Raw genomic sequence first — 25,831 nt, 5'->3', positions numbered from 1 at the left:
GGCGCCGCCCTCGCTCTTCGCCCGTGCCATGCAGGTGCTGGTCACCGCCATCTCGCCCGGCCGCTTCCCCGAAGCCCTGGATGAGCTGCCGCTCCCACCTTTCCTGCAGCCGTTGGACCTCACGGGCAAAGGGTAGCCCCGGGGCACCCTCAGCGCTGGATCTGGGGACAGAACTTTTTCAGAGCGTTGTACTGGGAACTTTACATACATCGATCTCAGTACAGCAGAATCTCCGCCTCGTCTGTCACGTGCTTTAGAGGCTGGGCCGCGACTGTCGGGCGGGCTCCAAGCTGCCGGCATTGTGGGTGCAACTGGGCCGGGCTGTTCCATTGGGCCTGCCGCCCCACTGGGCCTGGCCACTCCCAGCCCACTGCCAACCCCAGAAATGGGTGGGGACAAGCCTCCCACAGTGAGCCAGAGTGAAGGTCTGGGAACAGGAAGGTGTCCCAGCAGGGGTGCCAGCTGAGCTGAGCAGGGTGGGGACTGAAGCAGGGGCAGCATGTGCAGAGGCCTGGAAGCAGAGAAGCAGGCTCTGGGTCCCTCAGCAGGCGCCAGCGCTGGCTCTGGCTTGATCTTGAGGGCAGGGAGGGCTGGGCAGAACTGTGGCTGGATTTGGGCCTGAGCCTAACCCACCCCGGTGGGTGCAGCCAGCTCCTCCTTGGTTATCAGCAGTTAGGGACCCTGCCTCACTTCTGCCCTTGCAGCTGCTGCCCAGGCCCTGCCCCAGCTGCCCACCCGCCTTCCTCCAGGCTTGCCCTCTGCCCAGGCTGGCTAAGAGGTGATGGCTCCTCCTCTGTTCAGGCTTCTTGATGGGCTGGAGAGCCCATGTCTGAGGAAGGGTTCCACCTGTTAACGAGGACACTGGTCCTCAGGCCAAGGGGCTCTGGCTGAGCTAGGACCAGGGAGGTGGCCAGTTGGCCTGCCCGAGAGCCCTGATGTGCTGTGAAATTTAACCCATACCAGTCAGGCCTGAGGGCCGTGATGTCCTGCCAGGAGCGCAGTGACCAGGGCACCACTGCCCGCCTGCCCACCCGCATCCCTGAGGGGAGCATGCCTGGTGGAAGAGGCTTTGGGTGGCAGTGCTTAGTCCAGGGTGCTGGTCCACGGGAGGGAGGGGTGGGGAAAGGCTGAGGTAGATCTTGCCAGGAGTCCAGGAGCTGCCACCCACCCCAGGGGTGTCAGTGGTGACTGGACACACTTCTGTTTGGGCCTCCTTTTTCTCATCTGTCTTCAAAGGGCTTTGGGCCATACCCAAGCTTCCTAGCAGCCCTGAAACTTTCAGGATGTGACCTCCATACCTGGTTAGTGGGGCTGAGGAGGTGGTGCCCTGGGTGGGGGGGGCGCAGAGGACAAGGCACGGCCCACTGACCTGGACTCCGGAGTGTGTGGGCTCCACTTCCCCCTTGCGGTGCATCCTGGGCCAGCTACATGGCTGCTCTGACCTTGGCTCTTGGCAGCTGTGGTTCTGACACCTTCCTGAGCCCACCCTTGGGCCAGAGGGCTCCTCCAGTCCTTAAGCCGTCTCGGTCCTCAGATCAGGGATGCCACCCGAGTGGGGGCGATCTTCCCTTTGCGGGATTCGAGAAGTGGAGACCTGAGGAGACCAGAGCTGTGGGCCTCTGGTTCCTGGGGGTTGGCCTGAGGAGACAGTGGGCCCATGGGCCGGGATGTCCCAGCAGCTCTGCCTAGAAAGCTGTTCACCTGTCAGAGACCCACTGCCATGTCTCCCCAGCCCCCACACCATCCTTTGGGTCAGCCCTCTGCCCAAGGCCAGGGCTAGGTCCCCTCCTCTTCCTCCCTAGATCTACAACTGTCCCTTTGGTGACTGGAACCCCACCGAGCCCCCTGGGCTGGGGAGGTGACGCAGCCATGCTTGAGCTCCCTACCTGGCCTATAGGTTTCAAAGGCTGGGGGGGGGGGCACTCGCCCTCCCTGGCCTATAGGCATCAAAGGCTGGGGGGGGGGCACCTGGGCTGGTCTTGGTCTTCAGGGTGGGGTTCTTTTGGGATTTAGAGGCACCCTAGCAGGAGGCCCCTGAAAAAGGCACAGAGACAGGTCTTGGGGCCCAGGTGGGGTGGTTAGTTTGGGGTGACCAGGAAGCGGCTCTCAGAATGGCTGTCCTGTAGTTCAACGTGTGTCTCTGTGGCCCATGAGGATGACCTATGCCCCCGTGCCCCAGTTGGGAAGGGCAGGAGGGGGCGACCTAGGTCACGGCCCCCTGATGTCAATGATTTGTGTGGGAGGGACCGGAAAACTGGCTCAGGGACAGAGGCCAAGCCAGCCCCGTGGCAGCAGAGGAGGCCTGATCTGGCACTGGCTGAGCAGATGATCTGGCTGTTATCTGTGGGCCCTCCTGGCCAGAGGGAGGGCAGGGCCCCCATGTGTGGCTTATCAGTCCCCTGGACCTCCTCAGCCACGGGAGGGCAGCAGGGACTGCAGTTCTGCCCTGGGACTCAGGGTACCCAGAGGGGACCAGGGGGCCAGAGAGCTGGGCCCAGGGCAGGATCCCGGCGGTGCCGGCTCAGCGCCTGGCTGCTGGCAGGTGGCCTGATGGCTACTCAGAGGCGGCAGCCCTGCCCAGGGCAAGTCACTTCCTTCTGGGCCAAAGCAGGCTGGATGGGTCTGTGGGAAGCTGGCCCTGGCGGTTCTGTCTGGCCCACACCTACGTGGGTCCCAGTGTTCCCTAGGGCTCCAACCCTTGACCCCAGTTCAGAGCTCAGGGGCCAGAATCTACCCCAGGTGCTGTTAGGGACAGTGAAGGCTGGGTCCCCTTGGCACAACAAAAGCATCGAGGAGCTGTCCCTGCCTCCCAGGGCACTGACCACATGCCTAGTGCTGAAGAGGCCAGTCTGGGGAAGGTGGCCATGAGGGTGGGCCAACATCTGGCCCCTCCCTTGGTCTTGGGAGGACCCTACCTGCCTGGCTCCTGCCTGGCTGCTGTGAGGCCCCCTCCGCCTGGTGCCAGTCCTTGCTGCACCCCTGTGCAGACCAAGTTCATCCCAGTACTCCCTTTCTTTTTGTAATTGTCAGCGGGCATATGGTTCCCCAGAGACAGAGAGAGCACCCCCAATGGTTGGTCACACGCCTCCATTTCTCCATCCTGTTGGTATTTTGGGCACCACCGGGGCTGAGATTCAGGCTACGATGGCTGGCATGTTTCGACCTGCCAGGGCCAAGGTCTGCACTGCTGTCTGCCACATGGATCCGGCTCCGTAACCATCAGGTCACAGGGCCAGGCTCCAGTACTCCTTTTCCTCTGATTTGTTCTGTGATTTTCCCTTCTGATTCCAACTGACAAACCCTGTACCGAGAGCTGCTTCCTGTTGCCTTGTTAGAGACAAGGGCGTGCTCCTGAACGTTGAGAGGGTGAGACGCCCCCGTTGGAGCTTGTTTCGAGGGGTGTGAGAGCTGGTGAGGGAGCTGCAATGCCCAGCTCTGCCCTGACGCTGTCGAAGGGAGGTGTGATGTACACGTGCCAACACGCACAGGCTTTGCGTGCGTACTCTGATGAGTCAGGACGGATGTCTGCACCCCTCAGTCACAATAGTGGTGAAGGCAGAAACCTTTCCCAAAGGGGCGTAGTGCTGGGGACCAGCAGATGGCGTAATGGTTACATCACCGGACTCCCACGTAGTCAACCGCGGTTCAAGTCCTGAACCCAGTGGCTTAAAATACATCAGGTGTGTGTGCGTGTGGGCCCTAAATCCCGAGAGGAGAATGGAGGAGAAGGGCTTATGGCAGGCCTATCCCTTCGGGGGTGGTTGCTCCCTCCCTCTCTCTCGTGCACATGCACCCTACAGCAAAAAATCTTTAAAAAAAAAATGTATGTGTAGAAATTCATGTTTACTGTAGAGCACGTGGCTGTGCAACCAGGCAGGGTGGCGGGCCATGGACACTGCCTGCTTCCCTCACTGTGGTCCCCAGAGGGGCTGACGCGCCCATCCGGCGAGTAAAGGGACCGGCTAGCTGCCAACACGGCACCCAGACCAGTGCCGCTGGCATTTTGGTGCACTTTTCTTCATTGGCTCTGTGCACATGTAAGTATATTACGGGTTTTTTTGGATCGTGTTGTACAGACACAAAATCTGACCACACACCATGTGGTCTTTTTGACCTTGGTACAGAGCATGAGATTCTTGGTGTTATAAAACATTTTGTAAATATGGCTTTTAAGAAGTCTTTGTGCTTACTTTGTGCTATTTCTAAGAGTGAGAGACAGAGGACAGAGACATAGCCTCCCCAGCTGGGTCTACACGTCAGGATGCACCCCCACGTGTGTGTCCAGTGCGTTCAGGGAGGTCTGACTTGAACCCAGGCCTTTCCTACGTGGGCCAGCGCAGTGTCCTCTGTTGGCACTGTGCCTCCATTTGGTCCCCACTTTGTGACCATTTGATTCAACTGGTGTTGCTATCGTACAGAGTTAATGTTAGAGCTGAGTTTCTAAAATGTAATTTTTATTTGTTTCTGGAATAAATAATACATTTACATGGCTCAAAATTTAAAAGATACAAAAAAGTACACACTATAGGCCACCACTGGGACCAGAGCCTTGTCACGGTGTGAGAGCTCCTCTCCTGCCCTGCCTGTGTCCCCTGGAAGTAAGGCAAGCTCAGTCCTTCCACAGCCCAATGTCGAGACTACCCCCTTCATTCGCAAATGACTCCCCACAAAAACCACGTCACCATGACCACACCCAAGGGATGGCACACGGACTCATAGGCATCAAAGGCTGGGGGGGGGGCACCTGGGCTGGTCTTGGTCTTCAGGGTGGGGTTCTTTTGGGATTTAGAGGCACCCTAGCAGGAGGCCCCTGAAAAAGGCACAGAGACAGGTCTTGGGGCCCAGGTGGGGTGGTTAGTTTGGGGTGACCAGGAAGCGGCTCTCAGAATGGCTGTCCTGTAGTTCAACGTGTGTCTCTGTGGCCCATGAGGATGACCTATGCCCCCGTGCCCCAGTTGGGAAGGGCAGGAGGGGGCGACCTAGGTCACGGCCCCCTGATGTCAATGATTTGTGTGGGAGGGACCGGAAAACTGGCTCAGGGACAGAGGCCAAGCCAGCCCCGTGGCAGCAGAGGAGGCCTGATCTGGCACTGGCTGAGCAGATGATCTGGCTGTTATCTGTGGGCCCTCCTGGCCAGAGGGAGGGCAGGGCCCCCATGTGTGGCTTATCAGTCCCCTGGACCTCCTCAGCCACGGGAGGGCAGCAGGGACTGCAGTTCTGCCCTGGGACTCAGGGTACCCAGAGGGGACCAGGGGGCCAGAGAGCTGGGCCCAGGGCAGGATCCCGGCGGTGCCGGCTCAGCGCCTGGCTGCTGGCAGGTGGCCTGATGGCTACTCAGAGGCGGCAGCCCTGCCCAGGGCAAGTCACTTCCTTCTGGGCCAAAGCAGGCTGGATGGGTCTGTGGGAAGCTGGCCCTGGCGGTTCTGTCTGGCCCACACCTACGTGGGTCCCAGTGTTCCCTAGGGCTCCAACCCTTGACCCCAGTTCAGAGCTCAGGGGCCAGAATCTACCCCAGGTGCTGTTAGGGACAGTGAAGGCTGGGTCCCCTTGGCACAACAAAAGCATCGAGGAGCTGTCCCTGCCTCCCAGGGCACTGACCACATGCCTAGTGCTGAAGAGGCCAGTCTGGGGAAGGTGGCCATGAGGGTGGGCCAACATCTGGCCCCTCCCTTGGTCTTGGGAGGACCCTACCTGCCTGGCTCCTGCCTGGCTGCTGTGAGGCCCCCTCCGCCTGGTGCCAGTCCTTGCTGCACCCCTGTGCAGACCAAGTTCATCCCAGTACTCCCTTTCTTTTTGTAATTGTCAGCGGGCATATGGTTCCCCAGAGACAGAGAGAGCACCCCCAATGGTTGGTCACACGCCTCCATTTCTCCATCCTGTTGGTATTTTGGGCACCACCGGGGCTGAGATTCAGGCTACGATGGCTGGCATGTTTCGACCTGCCAGGGCCAAGGTCTGCACTGCTGTCTGCCACATGGATCCGGCTCCGTAACCATCAGGTCACAGGGCCAGGCTCCAGTACTCCTTTTCCTCTGATTTGTTCTGTGATTTTCCCTTCTGATTCCAACTGACAAACCCTGTACCGAGAGCTGCTTCCTGTTGCCTTGTTAGAGACAAGGGCGTGCTCCTGAACGTTGAGAGGGTGAGACGCCCCCGTTGGAGCTTGTTTCGAGGGGTGTGAGAGCTGGTGAGGGAGCTGCAATGCCCAGCTCTGCCCTGACGCTGTCGAAGGGAGGTGTGATGTACACGTGCCAACACGCACAGGCTTTGCGTGCGTACTCTGATGAGTCAGGACGGATGTCTGCACCCCTCAGTCACAATAGTGGTGAAGGCAGAAACCTTTCCCAAAGGGGCGTAGTGCTGGGGACCAGCAGATGGCGTAATGGTTACATCACCGGACTCCCACGTAGTCAACCGCGGTTCAAGTCCTGAACCCAGTGGCTTAAAATACATCAGGTGTGTGTGCGTGTGGGCCCTAAATCCCGAGAGGAGAATGGAGGAGAAGGGCTTATGGCAGGCCTATCCCTTCGGGGGTGGTTGCTCCCTCCCTCTCTCTCGTGCACATGCACCCTACAGCAAAAAATCTTTAAAAAAAAAATGTATGTGTAGAAATTCATGTTTACTGTAGAGCACGTGGCTGTGCAACCAGGCAGGGTGGCGGGCCATGGACACTGCCTGCTTCCCTCACTGTGGTCCCCAGAGGGGCTGACGCGCCCATCCGGCGAGTAAAGGGACCGGCTAGCTGCCAACACGGCACCCAGACCAGTGCCGCTGGCATTTTGGTGCACTTTTCTTCATTGGCTCTGTGCACATGTAAGTATATTACGGGTTTTTTTGGATCGTGTTGTACAGACACAAAATCTGACCACACACCATGTGGTCTTTTTGACCTTGGTACAGAGCATGAGATTCTTGGTGTTATAAAACATTTTGTAAATATGGCTTTTAAGAAGTCTTTGTGCTTACTTTGTGCTATTTCTAAGAGTGAGAGACAGAGGACAGAGACATAGCCTCCCCAGCTGGGTCTACACGTCAGGATGCACCCCCACGTGTGTGTCCAGTGCGTTCAGGGAGGTCTGACTTGAACCCAGGCCTTTCCTACGTGGGCCAGCGCAGTGTCCTCTGTTGGCACTGTGCCTCCATTTGGTCCCCACTTTGTGACCATTTGATTCAACTGGTGTTGCTATCGTACAGAGTTAATGTTAGAGCTGAGTTTCTAAAATGTAATTTTTATTTGTTTCTGGAATAAATAATACATTTACATGGCTCAAAATTTAAAAGATACAAAAAAGTACACACTATAGGCCACCACTGGGACCAGAGCCTTGTCACGGTGTGAGAGCTCCTCTCCTGCCCTGCCTGTGTCCCCTGGAAGTAAGGCAAGCTCAGTCCTTCCACAGCCCAATGTCGAGACTACCCCCTTCATTCGCAAATGACTCCCCACAAAAACCACGTCACCATGACCACACCCAAGGGATGGCACACGGACTCGATGCGCATGTGCAGGGCAAGGCCACGGCCGTCTCCACACACGTGCTTTGTTATAGCTGTGTACAAGAGGAGGGTGCTCGTGCGATGTCGCCCTTCCCAGATGGCAGGGTGCTTTCCACACTTCCCAACCAACAAGGCTGAGTGTACACTGCCCCCACCCCAGGGCTGGTCCTGACTTCTGGGGTGGGGCTGTGGCGTGAGCGCTGCAGGCCTCGCCCACAGGGCTGTGCGTGGCACTCTGGTGGTGGACGGAGCACCCCTCTGGGACTCGTGGTCTTTTTGCCTCTGTCCCAGGCCTCACCTCCTTTGCCTTGAGTCTTAGGTCCCGCCTGTATGTGGTTCTAAGGTAGTTACTGGGCATCAGTGTCACGTCTGTTGCAATTATTTCCTTTTCTAACTTTATGTCTGATCTTCCTCTGTGGCTTTGCCCACAGCTTCTGAGCGCAGAGCCCACACTGCCCCGAAATCACATCGCGCTCCTCCCTAGTTGGGGGTTCCTTAAGCCATTTATTACTGCTTTGCCCACTACCGAGCAGTGGCTACCCCAGCTGGGAGACCCTCCTTCCTGCTTCCCCACACCTGCAACACCTCCATCACTGTGCTAGCTCCCTGGGCACCCTTGGCCTCAATCCTGTGTGCCCTCGAGCAAGGACACTTGAGCACTCCGAGTCTCATGGGGCTACCTCAAGGGCTCTTGTAAAGGGACGTGAAGCTCTGAGAGCCTGGAGAATGCTGGTAGCCAGGAGCTGTCTGTGGGCACTAATGTTATTTCGTGAGTTTGCCCCTGCTTCCGTTCTGACTGAAACTGAGTTAAGCCTGTACGTCCCTCTGGAAAGACCGAGTCTGCAGGCTGTCGGTCTCCTACCCACGAGCAGGAAGGAGTTCCCTGGGTGCACGTTTCCTTTGTCCACTGCATGGCCTCGCTAATTCTCGCCCTGAGGCTGTTTTCTGCCCAGGTGGCTGCCTGCTTCACAGAGCCCTGTCCAGGATGTGACCCTGTGCGTGTTACTTTCCAGGAAAGACTTTCTGGTACGTGGCTCTGTCTGTCAGCAGGACACAGACCCAGGAACAGGTCGCCTGCAAAGCCTGCCCACATGCCGCCTCGCCTCAGGACGTCTCCCAGGGCTACCATGGGGTGTGTCCAACTCCAGGGGGGCCACTCCCCACTGAGGGTCACCTGGGCTAGGTCAGGAGCTGGTTCTCCGGGCAGGGGGCACGCAGCCCCCGGGCATCGCTGAGGCCACCTCACAGCTCAGAAGTCTACCTTATTGCACTGTCTCTAAGCACAACTGCGGATTGAAACCAGAAGGGAAGTTGTACAAAGCACTGAAGCTCAGAGTAGGTCCCAGTACCAACGTGGGTTTAATTGCACTCGAGTTCCATGGGTCTGGGAGAGCTTCGCCATCCAGGGGGAGCCGGGCAAGGCGCGACGTAGGCAGGAGAGGAGCACCCAGCCGGCAATGCCTCTGCTGCCACCGAACTTCTAAAAACCGGGATCCAGAAGTGTAGTGCAAAGTAATAGCAGGGATGTTAGCAACTCACCCCGCTTAGACCTGGAAGCCCTCCACCTTCTCGGCGGGCCAGGCCCTGTCCGAGAACCTGTTTTATGGCTCACACCTGTGGCCTGGGAGCTCCTTGACACTCACTCAGTGGAAAACAGGCAGTGAGTGCCTGGGTGGGGCCAGAGGAGGCTAAAAACAGCAGCCAGCCTGGAGTCCTGTCCTGGAGCTGCTGCCAGGAGGGGAGGACAGCAGGTGCGGGATGGGCCAGGCAGCCTGCTCTTAAAGCCGAGGCCAGTGGGAGAGTGGGCACTGCCGTGGCCCCATGGACTGCTGCCCGACAGCAGATGCTGGTTTCCACCTGCTGGGTACCAACCTGGAGCGCCAGCAGCGAGCAGCCTACATGGGGGACATGCTGGGGATACCCCCTCCTCTGGAGCCACAGGGGGGGCAGGATGGCTCAGCATACACCATGGGAAGAAACAAAAGGCCTTCCGCTCTCTTCAGAAAATACATCTCCAAATCTGTAAGACTGATTTCAAATGAGGTATCTTGCAGGTTTGTAATACAACAAACAGAAAAGGCAATAATTAGTAGAGCCCTCCTCGAGGGTGTGCCTGGTTCCCGACGTCCACAGCAGCCTGAGCTACAAGTCCCTCCCAGTCTGAGGCAGCCCTGGGCCGAGCTCCTGTGCCCCGAGGCACCACCCTGTGCCACCGCCCCAACACAGACGCCCTCCTGTGCGGTCGGCATCGCCGGCCTTTCCTGCTGTGGCTGAAGCGTGTTCTGCGGGGGCAGGCAGCCTGCCCTGGATGCTGGCGGGGGTGTGGTGTGGTGTGTGTGTGTGTGTGCCGTCCGCCCTGGCACCCCACATCTGAGACATAGCCTGGCTCCCACCTGGGTGTCCAGCATGGGATGTGCACTGGCGCCTGATCTGAGAGGAGCGGGAGGCCTCGGCAGCTGGAGCCATTTCCGAGCACGTCCACTGAGGCGGAGCACCCCCTCGGCACCAGCTTTCTTGGATAGTGATGTGGAAATGGTCCTGGTGACCGGGCACCTGTGGTGCCTCAGGTGTGTCCCCTGCATCTGGCTTGGACTTCCTGCCACAGAGGATCCCCACGTCCCTCCCAGTGGGGCCTGCAGCTGTTGCTGAGGACACGGCTGCAGAGCATGGGAATGTGTGTGCATGCAACAGGTGACTACACTGTCCCCACCTGGAGATGGTGGCAAGACTTTGAAGGTGCTGCTGCTACAGCCACAGCCACAGCCACCCGGCGGAGGCTGAAGGCTCTAGGATGACGTAACAAACACGGATGGAAGGAACTGTGGGGGGTCCAACCTGGCCGGTGCATCTGGACAAGGATCCAGGAGGTGCATCCTCAGCAAGCGACGCAGAGGTCACCTGTGTCCAGCACAGAGGTCGTACTTCCTACTTCCTGAGTGCTTCTGGCTCAGGGCTCCTTCAGATGACCTCCCACTCATCCTCCAGGTCCTCCACGTGAGAGGGTGCCTGGCTGCTCATCTGGGTACTCTGTGAGTGGCTGAAGGTCTTCGTCAACCGCTGGAGGAGGGCGCCGGGGGGACCCACTGCCCACAGTTCATCTGAGGAAGTCACTGCAGGGACAAGGGCCAGTCACACCTGTCAATCATGCAGCTGGGCGGAAGGGCAGTCTGAGTGGGTCCAGCTGTGCTCTAGCGTGGGGGCAGGACACGCCACCTGGCGGGTCTGTACTTTATGCCCTCACTCGAGTGTATCTGTCCTTGCCCAAATCCTCTGGCTGCACCCTGGGCAGGACCCTGGGCTAGGCTCCTGCAGGAAGGCCTTGTCCTCAGACTTGGCTTTGGGAGAGCAGGGCCCAGCGGGAGCAGTCTTGAGGCCCCGCCGACATGGTCCACAAGAACTCTGAAAACCCCAAGGGGAGTCCACAGCCCTCAGCCCCACCGAACCCCCAACCCTGGACTTACCTGTGAAGCATGATGCATTTCCGGGAATTTTCTTCCAGTAGTCTCCAGCGGGGTTTTTGTCTGTGATGCCATACCGTCGGGCAAGGTCACCGTTTGGACAGCGGGCCCACACGGTCCTGGTGCTCAGCGCCAGCTGGCAGGCCTGCAACCCTGCAGGCACACAGTCCGCCTCAGCATCCCTGCCTATAGGCTGGGCCAGGCCAGGCCAGCCCTCTCATGGGCTGTGCTCCCCAACACTTCCTCACCCACCGATGAGCCACGTGGCCACAGAGCAGTCTGCTCCAGGCCAGCCTTGCAGGGGAGTCAAGGAAAAGGGTGGCCTTCTAGTGGGGCTGGAGAAGCCCCTGGCAGCACCAGCAATGTCTTCCCACAAAAGCGAATGTCAGTTGGCCAGGGTTCACCCAACAGGGGACACTTGTTTGACACTGTCTCAGGAGAAAGCAAAACACCCACCAGGAAGGCTGTGGCTGCTGGGTAGCCAGCAGCTGCACCACGGACCATGGGGCTAGGAGGCAGGAGAGCAGGACAGCCCCCAGTGACTGCGGCCACCAACCCCGTCAGCTGGCAGCCCTGGCTGCTCGCTCCTACCTGGCACATGCTCCCAGTCAGTGCCCACAGGCATCTCCTCAGTGATCCCCACACGGACATGCACGTTCCACCTGCTGTCAAGTGCCCACAGCATCTGGTCGTTGGGGCTGGAATGGACGCTGACCAAGGAGATCCCGGCCGGCTGGAAGCAAGAAGGGACTTTCCTCAGGGAAGAAGGTGCTAGGTGACTGCTCTTGGTGACCAGAAAAACGGGAGGTTGTGGACACAAGGCTGTGGCTGGAGGCAGCACACAGGCAGGGCCAGGAGGGGCAGCAGGTTCCAAATGTGGGCACACAGTACAGAATAGCAGGTGTGTGTGGTGTGGAGGTGTGTGCACGGTGAGGTGTGTGTGTGGTGTGCAGGTGTGTGTGTACAGGGCAGGCGGATGTGTGCATGGTGAGGTGTGTGCATGGTGTACAGGTGTGTGCAGGGCAGGCACGTGTATGCATGGTGTGCAGGTATGTGCAGGGCAGGCAGGCATGTGCATTGTGAGGTGTGTGTAGTGTGCAGGTGTGTGCATGGAGGGCAGGTGTGTATGCAACATGCAGATATGTTGCAGGGTGGGCAGGTGTGCACAGTGGGCAGGTGTACGCATGGTCAGCAGGTGTGTGCATGGCATGTAGGTATGTGCAAAGCAGGCAAGTGTGTGTTCAGTGGGCAGGTGTGCACGGCATGTAGGTATGTGCATGGGCAAGTGTGTGTGTGCGCGCGCAGGTATGTGCAGAATGAGGTGTGTGCATGGTGTGCAGGGCAGACAGGTGTGTATGTGGCATGCAGACATTTAAATGGTAGGCAGGTATGTGCAGGGTGGGCAGGTGTGCATTGCATGCAGGTCGGTGCAGAGCAGGCAGATATGCATGGTGGGTAGATGTGTCCACGGCATATAGGTGTGTGCAGGTGTGCATGGCATGCAGGTATGTGTGGGGAGGGCAGCTATGTGTGGCATGCAGGTGTGTGTGGGGAGGGCAGCTATGTGTGGCATGCAGGTGTGTGTGGTGGGTGGATGTATCCATGGCATGTAGGTGTGTGCAGGGTGGACAGGTGTGCACAGTGTGGATGGGTGTGGCACGGTGGGTAGCAGAGTGGCCTGCCTTTGGTGTAGCTTCACAGGGAAGGGTGAGCTCATTAAATCATCCTCAGAGGACTGGCAGGTGGTGTATTGGATGAGGCATTGGACTCTCACATGGTTGGTCATGGTTTGAGTCCCAGACCTGGTGGCTTGAAACTCAAGCGGGGCGTGTGTGCATGTGTGTCCAAAAATCTCAGGAAGGGAATGGAGGAGATGGGATTGCAGCATGGCCATCCCCTCTGGGGAGTGATTTATCACTTTTCCTTTTACTATCTCTGTCTCTCTCTCATGAGTACATGAGCCCTCTGGCAAAAACCTAAACAAAGATTTAAAAAAAAATGATCCTCAGAATGTCGGACAAACCAGATTGAGAGATGTCCCTTGAGACAACAGCCCAAATGCTTCAGCAGACAGACAGGTGGCGAGTCTAGTTTAACGTGAGAAGAAACACCAGGTGGCCCCTGGGCTGCGAGGGTGTCACACATGCGGTAGAAGCCATGCAGGAGGGAAGGCCTTACCCCAGGAAATGCTGCCACCTGCTCTCAGCTGGCCTCACTCATGCCCAGGCCCACCTGGCCTGACACCCATCAAGGCTGGGCCCTCCTCCTGTCTGGCTCTGGGCAGGTGACACCCCACTGCCTGAGTCATGGGAGAACTTGGTGAGGAAAGGCCTCCTGGTGGGCATGGCACAGGCCAGGCCACCCCGCCTTCCTCACCAGGCCTCTGCCCACTGCTGTATCTGGTGAGTGTCCTACCTGCCATCCACTGACCAGCTCTGGTCTATCCCAGGGCCACTCAGCCCTCAGAAAAGGCCTCCCGACGGGGTGGCGGCGTGCAGGGCTGGTGGGTGACTGAAGCCCTGAGGGTTATCTGTGCACTGCTGCCCGTAGCTACCTGCTTTTCCGGACCTCACGGTGTGCCTATTGCAACCATGGCCTTAGAGCCCTGAACTCCTGGCTAGCTTGGACTGGATCTGAGTGGGACCCCCAGTGGACACTGCAGTCCCCTCCTGCCACGTGCTCCACTCGCCAGGGTTGGTGGGAGTCCCGTGACACCACAGGCCTCACCATGCTCTGTCCGCACGTGCTGACAGCTGTAACCAGGCACTTTCCAGGCCCCCTGGGCCAGGCACAGGGGCTCCCGCTCCATGTGCAGCTCTGGTCAGGGCTGGCCAGATGAAGGGAAGAAAGGTCCTAGAGACACCGCGTCTCCTGGCCCCCTCCCCCCCAGTGGAGACGTGGAGGATGGAGAGGTGGAGAGGCAGGAAGCGCGGCCATCACTACCCGGTTATCACAGGAGGCCTGAGCCTGCGCTGGCCTGTCTGCCACTTGTCCCCTAAACGGCATTCAGTCCTCCCTGCACTGGGCGGGCCCTGAGGCCGTGGCATGTCCTGCACCCACAGGCACCGTGGACACGCTTACAGGGCGGGCTGCTGCGCCCAGCTGCTGGGAGGCCTCTCCCAGAGCACACAGCGCAGGTCAGTGTCACGTGTCCCCATCTGTGCCACGTGGGAGAGGACTGAGAGCAGACTTCACTCATAGAATCCTGTCAGGGAAGGGCCCCCCTCGGTCACATTCAAGTGGGACCTAGCGTTGCACATGGGAGCCCAGCACGGGGAAGTCGGGGAGCAGGAGGGTGAGGCTGAGGGCAGCCAGCGCGGGGAGCCGGGCGGGGGCACAGGCTAACTCCCACAATGACGCGCAGCCGCCAGGGGCAGGTGGGTGCCCAGTGGGGTGGCACTGGGTGGAGGCTGGGCTCTCCGGCAGCTGAGTGTGTGGAGGTGTCAAGGAAGGAGCATGGAGTCTGGCCACGTGCTCTTGGCACCATGCTGCCCGAGCAGCCTGCGAGGGTGTCACAGCCCTCGACAGACCTGGATAGGGCGTTGGCACAGACAGAGGGAGCTTGACACCTGCCACCTTCCAACAGCCCCAGGGCACACCGCCCCGCCTGCTGCCCACTCGGCATCACGGACCGGGCACTGCGGGGAGGGAGCCGGGCCAGGGCAGCCCCCAAGCAGCATCCGTCCCACTCCCAGCTGTGCTGGAACTGGGTGCACTGGGCACTTATGGTTTACCGCGCCCCCTCTAGCTTTGCGTAGTACACCCTTGTTCGGCCGCAGAACCCCCTTTCCACACCTTATACTTATATCCATCCCAGACCTGGGGTTCAGAGGCACAGGTTCTGGGCAGGGTTGCTCTAGGCCAAGTCCCCGTTCTATGGAGGATGAAGAGGTCAGGTGGGAGGGTGAGGAGAGGCCTGCGATCAACCTGCAAAGCAAGGGCTACGCAGAGAGAAAGCCCCATGCAGGCCTTGTAGAGGATGCACCCACCTGCCCACACGCCTGTGTCCCTGCTGTACTCAGCTCGTGCTGAACAACACACACCACAGTGTCCTCTCATGTGAGACCACCAAGGCCTCTGGGGGAATGGAACATGCCCATGCGTGCCAGAGCCACGGGCTCTTGGACCTGAGCAGTCCTGGGAACCTTTCCAGACAGAAGACAAACTGTGAAAGTGTCGCCCGCCTTCCCTTGGCTAGTGTGGCAGTGTGGCAGTGAGGCAGGTGTCTCGGCCTGTTAAGACAGGGCCCATGGCCTGCTACCAGGAGTCTGAGCCATGATCCTCTGACTCAAGCATAGCAGGCCATGGGTGCAGGGCTGAGCCTGGCCTTCATGACAGGTGCAGGGCAGCACCGGGCTTTCCTCTCAGAGCCACCACCCGCCACAGTGCCAGGTGAGATGCCCGCAGAGGGGAAGGCTGCCAGGCTGGGAGATCGCTCATCTCTTCCTGCTCAGTGAGGCCATGAGGATGGACACCAGGCCACCCTCCCACTGGCAGGACTTCCGTGGCCCTAGCTCTCCTGGACACATCCACTTGAAGCCTCACAGTCACTGGGCCTGTTCAGTATACTCCGTGTGAGGTGCTGGGAAGCCAACAGCAGACGATGCACCGTCTGCTCTCAGGAGCTGCGGTTCTGTGGAGGGCGGGCGCAGCCTGGACGGACCCATGCCAGCTCGCAGAACGGGGAGAGAAGGGCCGACAGAATACACCACCAAGGGGTAGAGAGGTCAGGTGGGCCCTGACCAGACCCCAAGTGGAGGAGGGGCCAGCTGGTCCAGCAGGTGGACAGGAGACAAGGGGTGGGGCCGGAGGCTCCCAGGGTAGACGTGGCCTGCAGGCGGAGGGAAGGGTGGGGCTTTGTTCAGAGCAGGGGTGGGGTGGGAGGTGGAGAGACAAGAACTGAGGCCTGTTGTCAGAGACGTCCGCAGCTGCAGAGGCTGGGGGAGGATGAGAGGGCAGACTTGGAAGGCACAGCCCACAGGACCTGCACAGGGCTGCTGAGAACCCAGGGTGGGCGTTGAACGCACAGGGCTGGAGACCAATCCTGGCCACAGGAACAGGTCCTGGTTGGCTGGCACATCCTGTCCTTGCTGAACAGGGGCTGGCGAAGCCAACTGTGCCCACTTTCTGTCCACTCCTAGCCCGTCACTGAGACCGGCCGGGGGGCTGTGCTGAGTCTGCAGCAGGGCTCGGCGCGGCTGTGAGACAGGAAGGCTGCAGAAACCGGATCCAGTGGCACTAGCTGCTCCCCCACAGCTGCTCCACGCCACTCCTGCAGGCAGCCTCTGCCTGTCCCTGACTGCTCCTGCAGGTGGCTTCTGGGCCTGGCCTTTGGATGAGTGACACAGAAGGGACAAATCTGTCCCTGGAGTTGGTCTCTAGACTTTGCTCCCCAGGGCCATGAGTGAACACCAGCAAAGGGCTCCATGTGGGTTTACCGGGACACACGTGTGTTAGGCCGGTAACAGGCTTCCCTGGGTCTTGGCTTTAACCACTGGTGATCCACTTGTCAAAGACTGAGCGGGGACTGCTGCAGGGGTCACGGCACCCCATCTGCACCTTTTGTCTTTTTAAAAAATAATTATTTATTCATTCACTCATTTATTCTAATTTCGGGGGCGGGGGGAGAGAAAGCAACCAGATCCAGGACTCGAACCGTGGTCGGCCATGTGGGAATGTCCAGCACTTTATCCACCACACCACCTGCTGGTGCCCTGCACCCTCTGTCTTGTAGGAAACACAACCTTCCAAAATGAGGGAAATGGCGCAGAGTCTGACAGCCCGGAGAAGGGGTTCCTTTGGAACAGGTTTTGAAGGAGGAGGGAGTTCACAAACAGCAGATGTTCACATGGAGGCAGACAAAAATAGCAAGTGGTCCAAAGCAATCAAACTGCCTCAAAGTGGAACTGGTTATGTCCAAAACTATCAGCCACCATTTCTGGAGACCTCACACCTAACAGCAGGCTGTGCTGTGCTGATCCAGCTGCAGGACAACCACTCGAGGAGGCCCTGAGGAGCAGAGGCAGACAGTGGGCATCCCAAGGTTTTGACACTGGGATTCCAGAGTGGGAAGGGGTGACTGGCACCCACGGTTCTCAGCCGCAGGTCTGTGCAAGAGTCACCTACAGAGCTCTGGAAAAACCACGAGGCTTCTGGGCAATGAGAGCAGCACGAACACACACAGCCAACCTTCCACCACTGCCGAGGCAGCCCTAACATGAGTGACGGCTGAGAGGATCAGATCTCCTAAGGACAGTCACAGAATTCTGAACGCTGGTTGTGGGCAGATGAGAGGCGAGGCCTTAGCAGGCCCTGGGAGGCTGACCACAATGGCAGCAAGAGCTCTCCAGCCCACAAACACAATGGCCCAGCCCACTCAAGGTCTGAGACCCGCGGGCCGACGAGCTCCGTGCTGCTGCCAGGACTCCCCTCAGGCTCCCTGCCTTGCCCACTCGTCCAGGCAGGGACCACCGCTGTCTAAGGAAAGCCTCCACTATGGTAAGACAAGAGAGAGATGGAAACCAAGCAGCTTGGGAGACATGGGCTCACGCCGGGAGAAGCCACACAGACAGGAGGAACCTGTACCACCACGAAGCAGGAGCTTCTGGACACAGACTCTGCTACCGAAGGCACCTAATAGAAAGTTGGAATAAAGTTGAGGGCATTTTCTAGAAAGTAGGAAAAAAGTACAGGAAATAGGAAATGTGAAAAGTAGAGTTCAGCTTAGCAGCTTCACAGTTCAAAGGGGAGAATCCCACCAGGAGCATACAGAGAAATGGGAAAGGTAGAGGCAGCAAAGGGTCCCCACCAGAGGGACAGGAACCACAGGACAGAGCGCGGGGCTCCAGGGTAAGGGCCCTCTAGCACAGAGGGTGGAAACGGCCCAGCAAGGCGCTGCACAGTGTCCCTGTGCTTGGAGCACTGAAGAGCGCTTACAGACCTTCGCACAGAGAAAGCGGGTCAATGACCAAGGAGCAGGGGTTGGGCCCCCTGCCCCCAACTTCTGAACAGCAATGCCGGACACTGGAAGACTGAAAATGGAGGAGGAAGATCTTTCAAAGTTATTTCCAACCTCGACTGCCAAGGTCAGGGCTCTTTTCTCCAGTCACAAACACTGGGTCAAATCGAACTACTTGTTGGTCACTAAAAAGGCCCACCGAGTCTGCAAGGCCCAGTTCAAACACGACAGTGCCCAGGGGGCCAGAGCTGGGACTGCTGGTAGTCTGTATTTCTACTATGGTTGCTTCTATAACCTATCAAACCCTTTCATTTTGGTTATTATCTCAATCTAGAGATAGCTTCACTCAATTCTTTCCCTCTTTTTTTTTTAAAAGAGATTTTGTACTCATCAAAGAGAGAGAGACAGAGAGACAGAAAGGGAGAAATTAACCCCCTCCAGGGGCGATGGCCATGCCACAATTCCTTCTCCATTTTCCTCTTGGGATTTTGGGCACACACACACACATGCCCAGAGTGAGATTTAAGCCACTGGGTCCAGAACTCAAACCATAGTCAACTACATGGGAGTTCCATGGTCAACTAGGTGGGAATCCAGTGACGTAACCATTATGTCATCTGCTTGTCTCAGCTTCACTCATTTCTGTTCATTCTGCAATGCTCAATACAATGTAGGGCAACCCACTGTTTGCTTAAAATTTAAAAAAAAAAAAATTAATTTGCTACAGCATGTGTGTGCTTATGAGAGACAGAGAAGAGACAGAGAGAGAAAATGATAGAACATCCTGCCGGGGAATGACCACACCACAATCCCTATCATCTATTTTCATCTTGGGATTTCGGATACACACACGCACACGGCGTACACGTACACATATGGCGTGTTTCTCATGCCACCAGGTCTGGGGTTCAAACCACACAACTGGCCACATGATATTCAGACCACCATGCTACTGGCTGACTCAATATTTTTCTTTTTAATTTGCCAGAGGGTGTGTGTGTGCTCACTAGAGAGAGCGAGGGAGCATGCACATGCAGGAGAGCACACGAAGGTGAGAAATCGCTCCACAGAGGATGATCACACCACGACCAGCTCTCTATTTGCCCCTCCTTTTGGGACCTGGGGCACGCACACACACACGTGTCTGGTGTGTTTTTCAAGCTGCCAGGTCTGGCACTTGAACTGAACAGTTGGCCATGTGGATCCAATCACCTTAACCACCACACCAATGAGTTGGTCCTAAGTTTTCCTTTTTTCTTTTCATTATTATTATTTTTAATTTTGCCAAAAGGTGTATGCACTGGCCAGAGAGACATAAGAGAGGGAGAGAGCACCCCAGTGCGGCGTGGTCATGCAACAACCTCTTCGCTTCCATTTCTCCACACTGTCAGGGTTTTAGGCATGCATATTCCCAGCGTGTTTCTGAAGCTGCTGGGGCTGAGATTCAAACTGAATGTCTGGCCATGTGGCATCTGGCTCCCTTAACGACCAGGTCACGGGGCTGACTCAAGGTCTGTTTGTTTGCTTTAGGGTGCATGTGCTTGTTAGAGAGAGAGAGAGAAAGAAAGAAAAAGTGAGGAATCACCTTCCAGGGTAGATGACCATGCCACAGTCCCTTCTCCTCCATGCTCCTCTCTGGATTCTGGGCATGTTCACACATGTGCTCAGTGGGATTTTCATGCCACTAGTCTGGGACTCAAACCACAGTTGGTCATGTGTGATCCAGTTGCTTTGACGTCCATGCTACTATCTAGGGCCCCTACTTTTGTTTTTCTAGGTAATGTGCTTATTTTCCTTTAGCTTCTGAAACATGGAGTTACCACAACTGTTCATGGCTGGCCATGAACTTCAACCCCGAATCGCCTCTGGGTCAGCGCTTGGGGACGGATTGCCCTCCTCACTGCATAGCATGTATGTTACTAGTAAGTTTCAAATGGGTGTCAAACAATGTCAATTTTACCTCGTGGGTGCTGAGTATTGTCATTTCTAAGTATTCTTGCTTGTTCTGAGGTGCTGTGAAGTTACTCAGGAACAACGTGGGGCCAGCTGGTGGTGGTTAAGGCACTGGATCCCACGTGGCTGACTCCATCGTTCTATTCCACGACCTGGTGGCTTGAAAAACACACCGGGTACATATGTGTGCCTGCCCAAAATCCCAAGAGGAGAATGGTGAAGAAGGGATTCAGGCATGGCCATCCCCCTGGGGGCAATTTCCCTCTGGCTCTGTCTCTCTCCAACAGGTGCAATTAACCTATGGCAAAAAATCTGAAAAAGGAAAAAAAAGGGTTTGACCCTTCCCAGCCGTGTTAGGCTCTATCCAGAGCAACTCCACATTGGCTGGCTCCCAGCTCAGGTCCAGAGAGCTCCCCAGGCATGCCTTGAGGCACCCTTCCCCACTCCTACCAACTCCCTCTCCTTGCCCTCAACGTCCACGTTCCCAGGGCCACACTGTCCATGTGGGCCCTGAGCACCAGGAATGAGGCTGAGCTGTCACTGCAAGCACACCCACTTCCTGAGACTCAGTACACCACTGACAAAGTGTCTCCGTGGTGACTTGGAACTACTGTCGCTCAGCTGAAATGGAAGTACTGTGGCTACACTGGATTAAACTAAGTGTCTTACCCAGCCTAGCTGCACCCACCTCCTTCTGCACACGGCTCCCCCCAGGTGGCTCCAGAAATTCCAGCCCTTTCTCACATCTTGCCTCCACAGGAGCCCACAAGGCTGCTGGGACTTGACTGAAAACAGGGTGACCCCCAGAAGCCCACTGCCCAGCCTGGCCCCATGGGCTCCTGCACCCGGCCCAGCACTCTCCTGGGCTTTGCTTTTCCTTCCTTCTCTCTCCCTCCTGATCTTGCCCAAGGGTGCGTGTGCTTGCCAGACACAGAGGGAGGGAGTGAGCAGCCCCCAATGGGGCATGGTCATACTGGGGAGAAATCCCTTCCCCATTTCTCCATCCTGGGGGATCCTGGGCACACACACGTGCTTGGCATGTCTTCCATGTCACAGGGGCCAGGATTTGAACTGCGTTGGCCACACGGGATCCTGCTTCCTTAACCATGAGGCCATGGGGCTGGCCCAGCTCCCTCTCGTTCACTGGCTTCCTCCCCCACAAGAACCTAGAGTATTACAGCTTCGGGGCTCTGCTCTGCTCACAGGTTGCCCACTGGGCGGAGAGCTGCTGGCCCCACCATCTTCACCTCCTGCCAGACTCTGGGAAACAGCAGTCCCGCAATGGATGGCCCGGCCTGGGTAGCCTTCAGGCACCTGAAATTCAGTATATCTACTGCCAATTCATTGTGTCTTCCCGAAACCCATCCTACCCCCGTCATTCAGCTAGACTCGCCTTTATCTGCTCTAAGCACCTGGCCAACTCCTCTCGTCTGCTGCCTCCTGCCCCTCCCCTGCCCAGGAGAAGACATCCCAGCTGGTCCGAGAATCAAGCCACAGCCTCTGAGCGGGCTTCCTCAGACACAGCCTGACCAGGCCACTTGGCCTGGCTTCAGGCTTCCCAGTGGCCAGTATGGGTGGCAAGATAACGATGGCCACGCCTTGGCTGAGTCCTACACCAGCATCCATGGACAGGCAAGATACCTGCTGTTCCTCTTTCCTACTGGCCTGTCACCTTCCAGGTTCCTGACCAACACCACCTCTTGGGAGAGGCTGGCCTCTCAGGACCTGGTGGCTCCCAGTCAGCTGGCACCGTGGTATATGCCACAACTCTGGAAGCACAGGGCCCACTTCTCCTTTAAGAGCCACTGGTGGGGCCAGCAGTTGGCATGGTGGTTAAAGGCACTGGACTCCCACATGGCAGACCGTGGTTCAAGTCCCAGACTTGGTGGCTTGCTTTCTTACTTTCTCTCTCACTATCTGATCAAATTGTAAAATAATAATAACAAATAAAAGTTAATAAAATAACTATTTAAAAAAAGAGTCAGTGTTTCGTGTGTGCCTCCATGGCAGCTGAGAATGGGCCTACACTGTGGGCCCCAAGGACAAGGGGGTGGAGGACTCGTGGCCTGGTCATTGACCACTAATACCAGGGACCCTGCTTTCTCCAGGTCATGCTTTCTTCACTCACAACTCACTGTTTACAAAGTCTTCTGTTCACTCTAAATGATCTGGGGGTCAGAGAGGAGCCCCGAGGGAGACAGGCTATGCTGGCTGGTCCACAAAGGATGATGCTTTATAAAATATACATAATTGTCTCCTAATTATAGACGTTAAAAAAAAATCCTGCCCAGGGACCAGCAGTTGGCATAATGGCTATGTCACTGGACTCCCACATAGTCTACCGCAGTTCGAGTCCCGGACCCGGTGGCTTAAACTCACACCAGGCATGTGTGCGTGCATGCCCAAGATTCCGAGAGAATGGAGGAGAAGGGACTGCAGCGTGTCCATCTCCCCTGGGGGCGATTTCTCACTTTCTGTCTCTCTGTGTCTTTCTGGAGAGTGCATGTGTCCTACAGCAAAAACCTCTCCAAAAAAACAATCCTGCCCAGATTGGGGGTGGGTGGGCAGGTGGCATAGTGGTTAAGGGCCCTGGACTCCCCCAGAGCTGACCACAGTTCGAGTCCCAGTCCTGGTGTCTTGCATTTTCACTCTCTCTCTCTCTCTGTCCCTCTTTGGTAAATTTTAAATAAATAAAGTTTAATAAAATGAATTTTTTGAAAGGTTTTTACTATAGGGCATGTACACTTGCCAGAAAGACAGACAGAGAAAGAAAGAGAGAAATCACCCCCTTGGGGGATGGCCATGCTGCAATTCCTTCTCCATTCTCCTCTCACGCACACACATGTGCCTGGCATGAATTTAAGCTACCGGGTCCAGGACTTGAACCGCAGTCGACTACATGGGACTCCAGCAACGTAGCCATTATGCCAACTGCTGGTCCCTTAATAAAATATTTTTTTTTAAAACCTGCCCAGATGGGAAAATATGGAAGAGATAAATATTATAATACAATCACCCAACCCCTTGATCAAAAATGGTAATCTTTGTTGTAGTTTCTTTGAGACTTTTTCTAAAATAAGAATTGTTTATTTAATTTTATTTATTATTATTATTATTAAATTTGCTATAGAACACATGTGCTCACTAGAGAAAGAGAGAAAGGGAAAAAAGAAGCAAGCTGCCAGGTCTAGGACTCGAACCACAGTCAGCCATGTGGGAGTCCAGTGCCTTAACTACCACACTACCTGCTGGTCCTTCTGGACTTCTAATGAGATTTTATTGCTTTGTTTCACAAGATTAGAACCATATCAGTGCCACCATTTTGAACTTACCGTGGGTTTAGCAAAAATGGGCTCCGCTCAAGGGTGCCATGCGGTGGGCAGGGCTCTGGGTGTGGCGCACACCCTCCACCCTCCTGGTGTGGCTGAGCAGGTGAGGGCCCTCCCACACCCCTCGGGAAGTCGTCCATGTCTGCTCTGTCCTCGGCAGTTTTCCTAAGGTGCTCCATGCCTGGTCTACACGGCCTTTCAGGGCACAGCCTTAGCTACCTACCGTGTCTGTACTAATCCGCATGCAAACTCTCCACCACGAGGGCGGGTGCATGTCTACTTGTCACCGCCCACCAGCTCGTTGTGTGCGTATCAGTCACCTCTCCACTGTCACACATAACCTAGCAATGCAGAGCTGTGGGCACGTTCGTTTTTTCCCCCAAGACTGACGCTCACTAGCAGATTAATTCAGTTAGGAACTACTTACTTCACAAGAATGTAAATACACTGCAAGACGAGTGGCATGGAGGTGCACCCCGAGGAGCCCCGCGAGCAGCACCCAGACGAAGGACTGCTGACACCGTGCACGTTCACACACTTCGATGTGCGCGCAAACCGTTTCGACATAGAAGTAGGACCGAATCAAACACGCTGTTGCAACTGACACTTTTACTTAACAAGGCACTGTGAGCATCTCTCACGGGAACAAAAACTCCTCCGTGAAATCAAGTGTAAGAGTTACAGAGTACGTCACTGTACTAATGTCATTCCTAATTCACCCCTGGTAGAAGGCCTCCTTGGTAACAGTTCCCTTAAGGACAGGGAGACCTCCAAGACACTAATCAGGTAATCAGCGACATTTTCCTAACTCTCATTAGAAAGTGGGGACTTGGGGCCAGACATCAGTGCGATCATGCCACAACTGGACACGCATGGGAAAGGTGTGGGGTGTGGAGCCTGGGGCCTCCCTCTGCACGCCTGGCAAGCGCGTGCCCACGATCAGGGCTGGCCGAGCTGGGGACAGACTGTGGCGCATGGGACCCTGTGGGGTGCCTGGCTGTGCGTCTTTCTCTGTCGGGCCAGATGGTCAAACATGATGCTCTGCGAGGCAATCCCACATTGGCTGGCTCCCAGCTCAGGTCCAGAGACCTCCCTGAGCATGCCTAGCCAATGATGCGGGGCTGGCAGGAGGCGGGGCGGACCATGGTACAAGCCCTGCTGGGGATGCTTCCTCTCACTCATGGAAGAAGTGAACTTAAAAACAAAAACGAAACCCAAGGCACAAAAAATAGAAACTGTCAAATGGCACTTCTGTGTACTGTCCTGAGATGCAGAGCTCTGTGACCCCTGCCTGAGGACAGGCAGTCCCACTGCTGCAAGGATGGGGTGCCGCGTGCTGCACAGGAGCAGCTCCGGTGAGAAAGGCCTGTGTCCAGAAATGAGACTGACTTGTTATTCTGTGCTTTTCTTTTCTCTTAAAATGTACTTATTTCATGAGAGAGTGAGGGAGCAAGACAAAACAGCACCATCTGGGGCTAGTGGGTAGCATGGTGGTTAAGGTGCTGGACTCCCCACATGGCTGACTGTGGTTCAAGTTCAGACCTGGCAGCTTGCTTTCTCATTTTCTCTGTCTCTCTGGAGCACATGTTTCCTTTAGCAAATTTTAAATTAATAACTATAAATAAAATTAAAACTGCACTTACAACAGGATCTCCCGCCACATTCTCCATCCCATTCTCGAGGGTCGAGACAGCACCTACGGCCCACCTGGGCATCGAGCCCGCTCTCCCCTGTGGCGTCCAGCTCTGCAAAGCTCCGTGCTGCTGCTGTGCCACTGGAGCCCGGCCTTAGCACTTCCCCCCAGGAAATGGAGAGGGAGGTAACATGAGGCCCCAGATGAGGGGGGGAGGTCTGGCTGAGGCACCCTGACAGCCCAGCATTTTTATTCAGGAGGGAAGAGGAGGCGTCAGAGCACCCCACAACTCGTAGCATCAGGAACTCGGCCATATCCAGAGCCTGGCTTTGGGATATGAGACTCACTGCAGCCAGTGGGGAGCAAGGCTGCTCAGTGTTGAAGCGGGCCCACGGCCTGCGGGTGCGGGAGGAAGAGAACCCAGAGCAGCGCCCGGCAGGGCCGGGTATCGGGGAAGACAGCCCCCTGACCCAGTCTGTGTTGAGGAGTCAAGGACAGGTGTGGTTTGGGGGGGTAGGGGGTAGTGGGTGTGCGGGAGAGCTGGGGCTTGCTCTCACCAGTACTTCTCTGGAGAACACCTTCGTGTTGCTAGGTGTGAACTTCCTAAAGACCTTGATGTGGGGACCAACAGATGTGTAATGTTATGTTGCTGGACTCCCACGTAGTTGACCATGGTTCGAGTCCCAGATCTGGTGGGCATGTGTGCATGAGTGCCCATGATCCTGAGAGGAGAATGAGAAGGGACTGTGGCATGGCCGTTCCTCCTAGGGGGTGATTTCTCACTCTGTCTCTCTCTGTCTCTCCAGCAAGTGCATGTGCTCTATAGCAAAAACAAAACAGAACAACTCTTAAAAAACCCTTGAGGTGTAAACTCACAGCAAGTCCTATCCCACTGCGGCACCCGTGAGGGTTTGTCTATGGCATTCTCGAGAGCATTCTCCAGTGTCACTTTTTTTTTAAGAGAGATTTTTGCTATAGGCTATAGGGCACATGTACTCACCAGAGA

General features: G+C 56.5%; 1 protein-coding gene across 1 annotated transcript in view; it reads right to left on the bottom strand.

Annotated features, from left to right (window-relative positions):
* Positions 1 to 6,716: 6,716 nt before the first annotated feature.
* The window catches only part of TECPR2 (tectonin beta-propeller repeat containing 2), a 128,704-nt gene continuing 109,589 nt past the window's right edge, over positions 6,717 to 25,831 (bottom strand). The window contains 3 exon segments of the mRNA XM_014592218.2: positions 6,717 to 10,604; positions 10,956 to 11,105; positions 11,544 to 11,685. Of these exon segments, the coding sequence (XP_014447704.1) occupies positions 10,453 to 10,604; positions 10,956 to 11,105; positions 11,544 to 11,685 (444 nt within the window). The 3' untranslated portion in view covers positions 6,717 to 10,452.

Source organism: Tupaia chinensis, unplaced genomic scaffold (assembly GCF_000334495.1).
Source record: "Tupaia chinensis unplaced genomic scaffold, TupChi_1.0 Scaffold000671_2, whole genome shotgun sequence".
NCBI classification, from domain to species: Eukaryota; Metazoa; Chordata; class Mammalia; order Scandentia; family Tupaiidae; genus Tupaia; species Tupaia belangeri.
The sequence above is the reverse complement of the archived record's forward strand: the minus strand, read 5'-3'. Positions and strand labels throughout refer to the sequence as shown.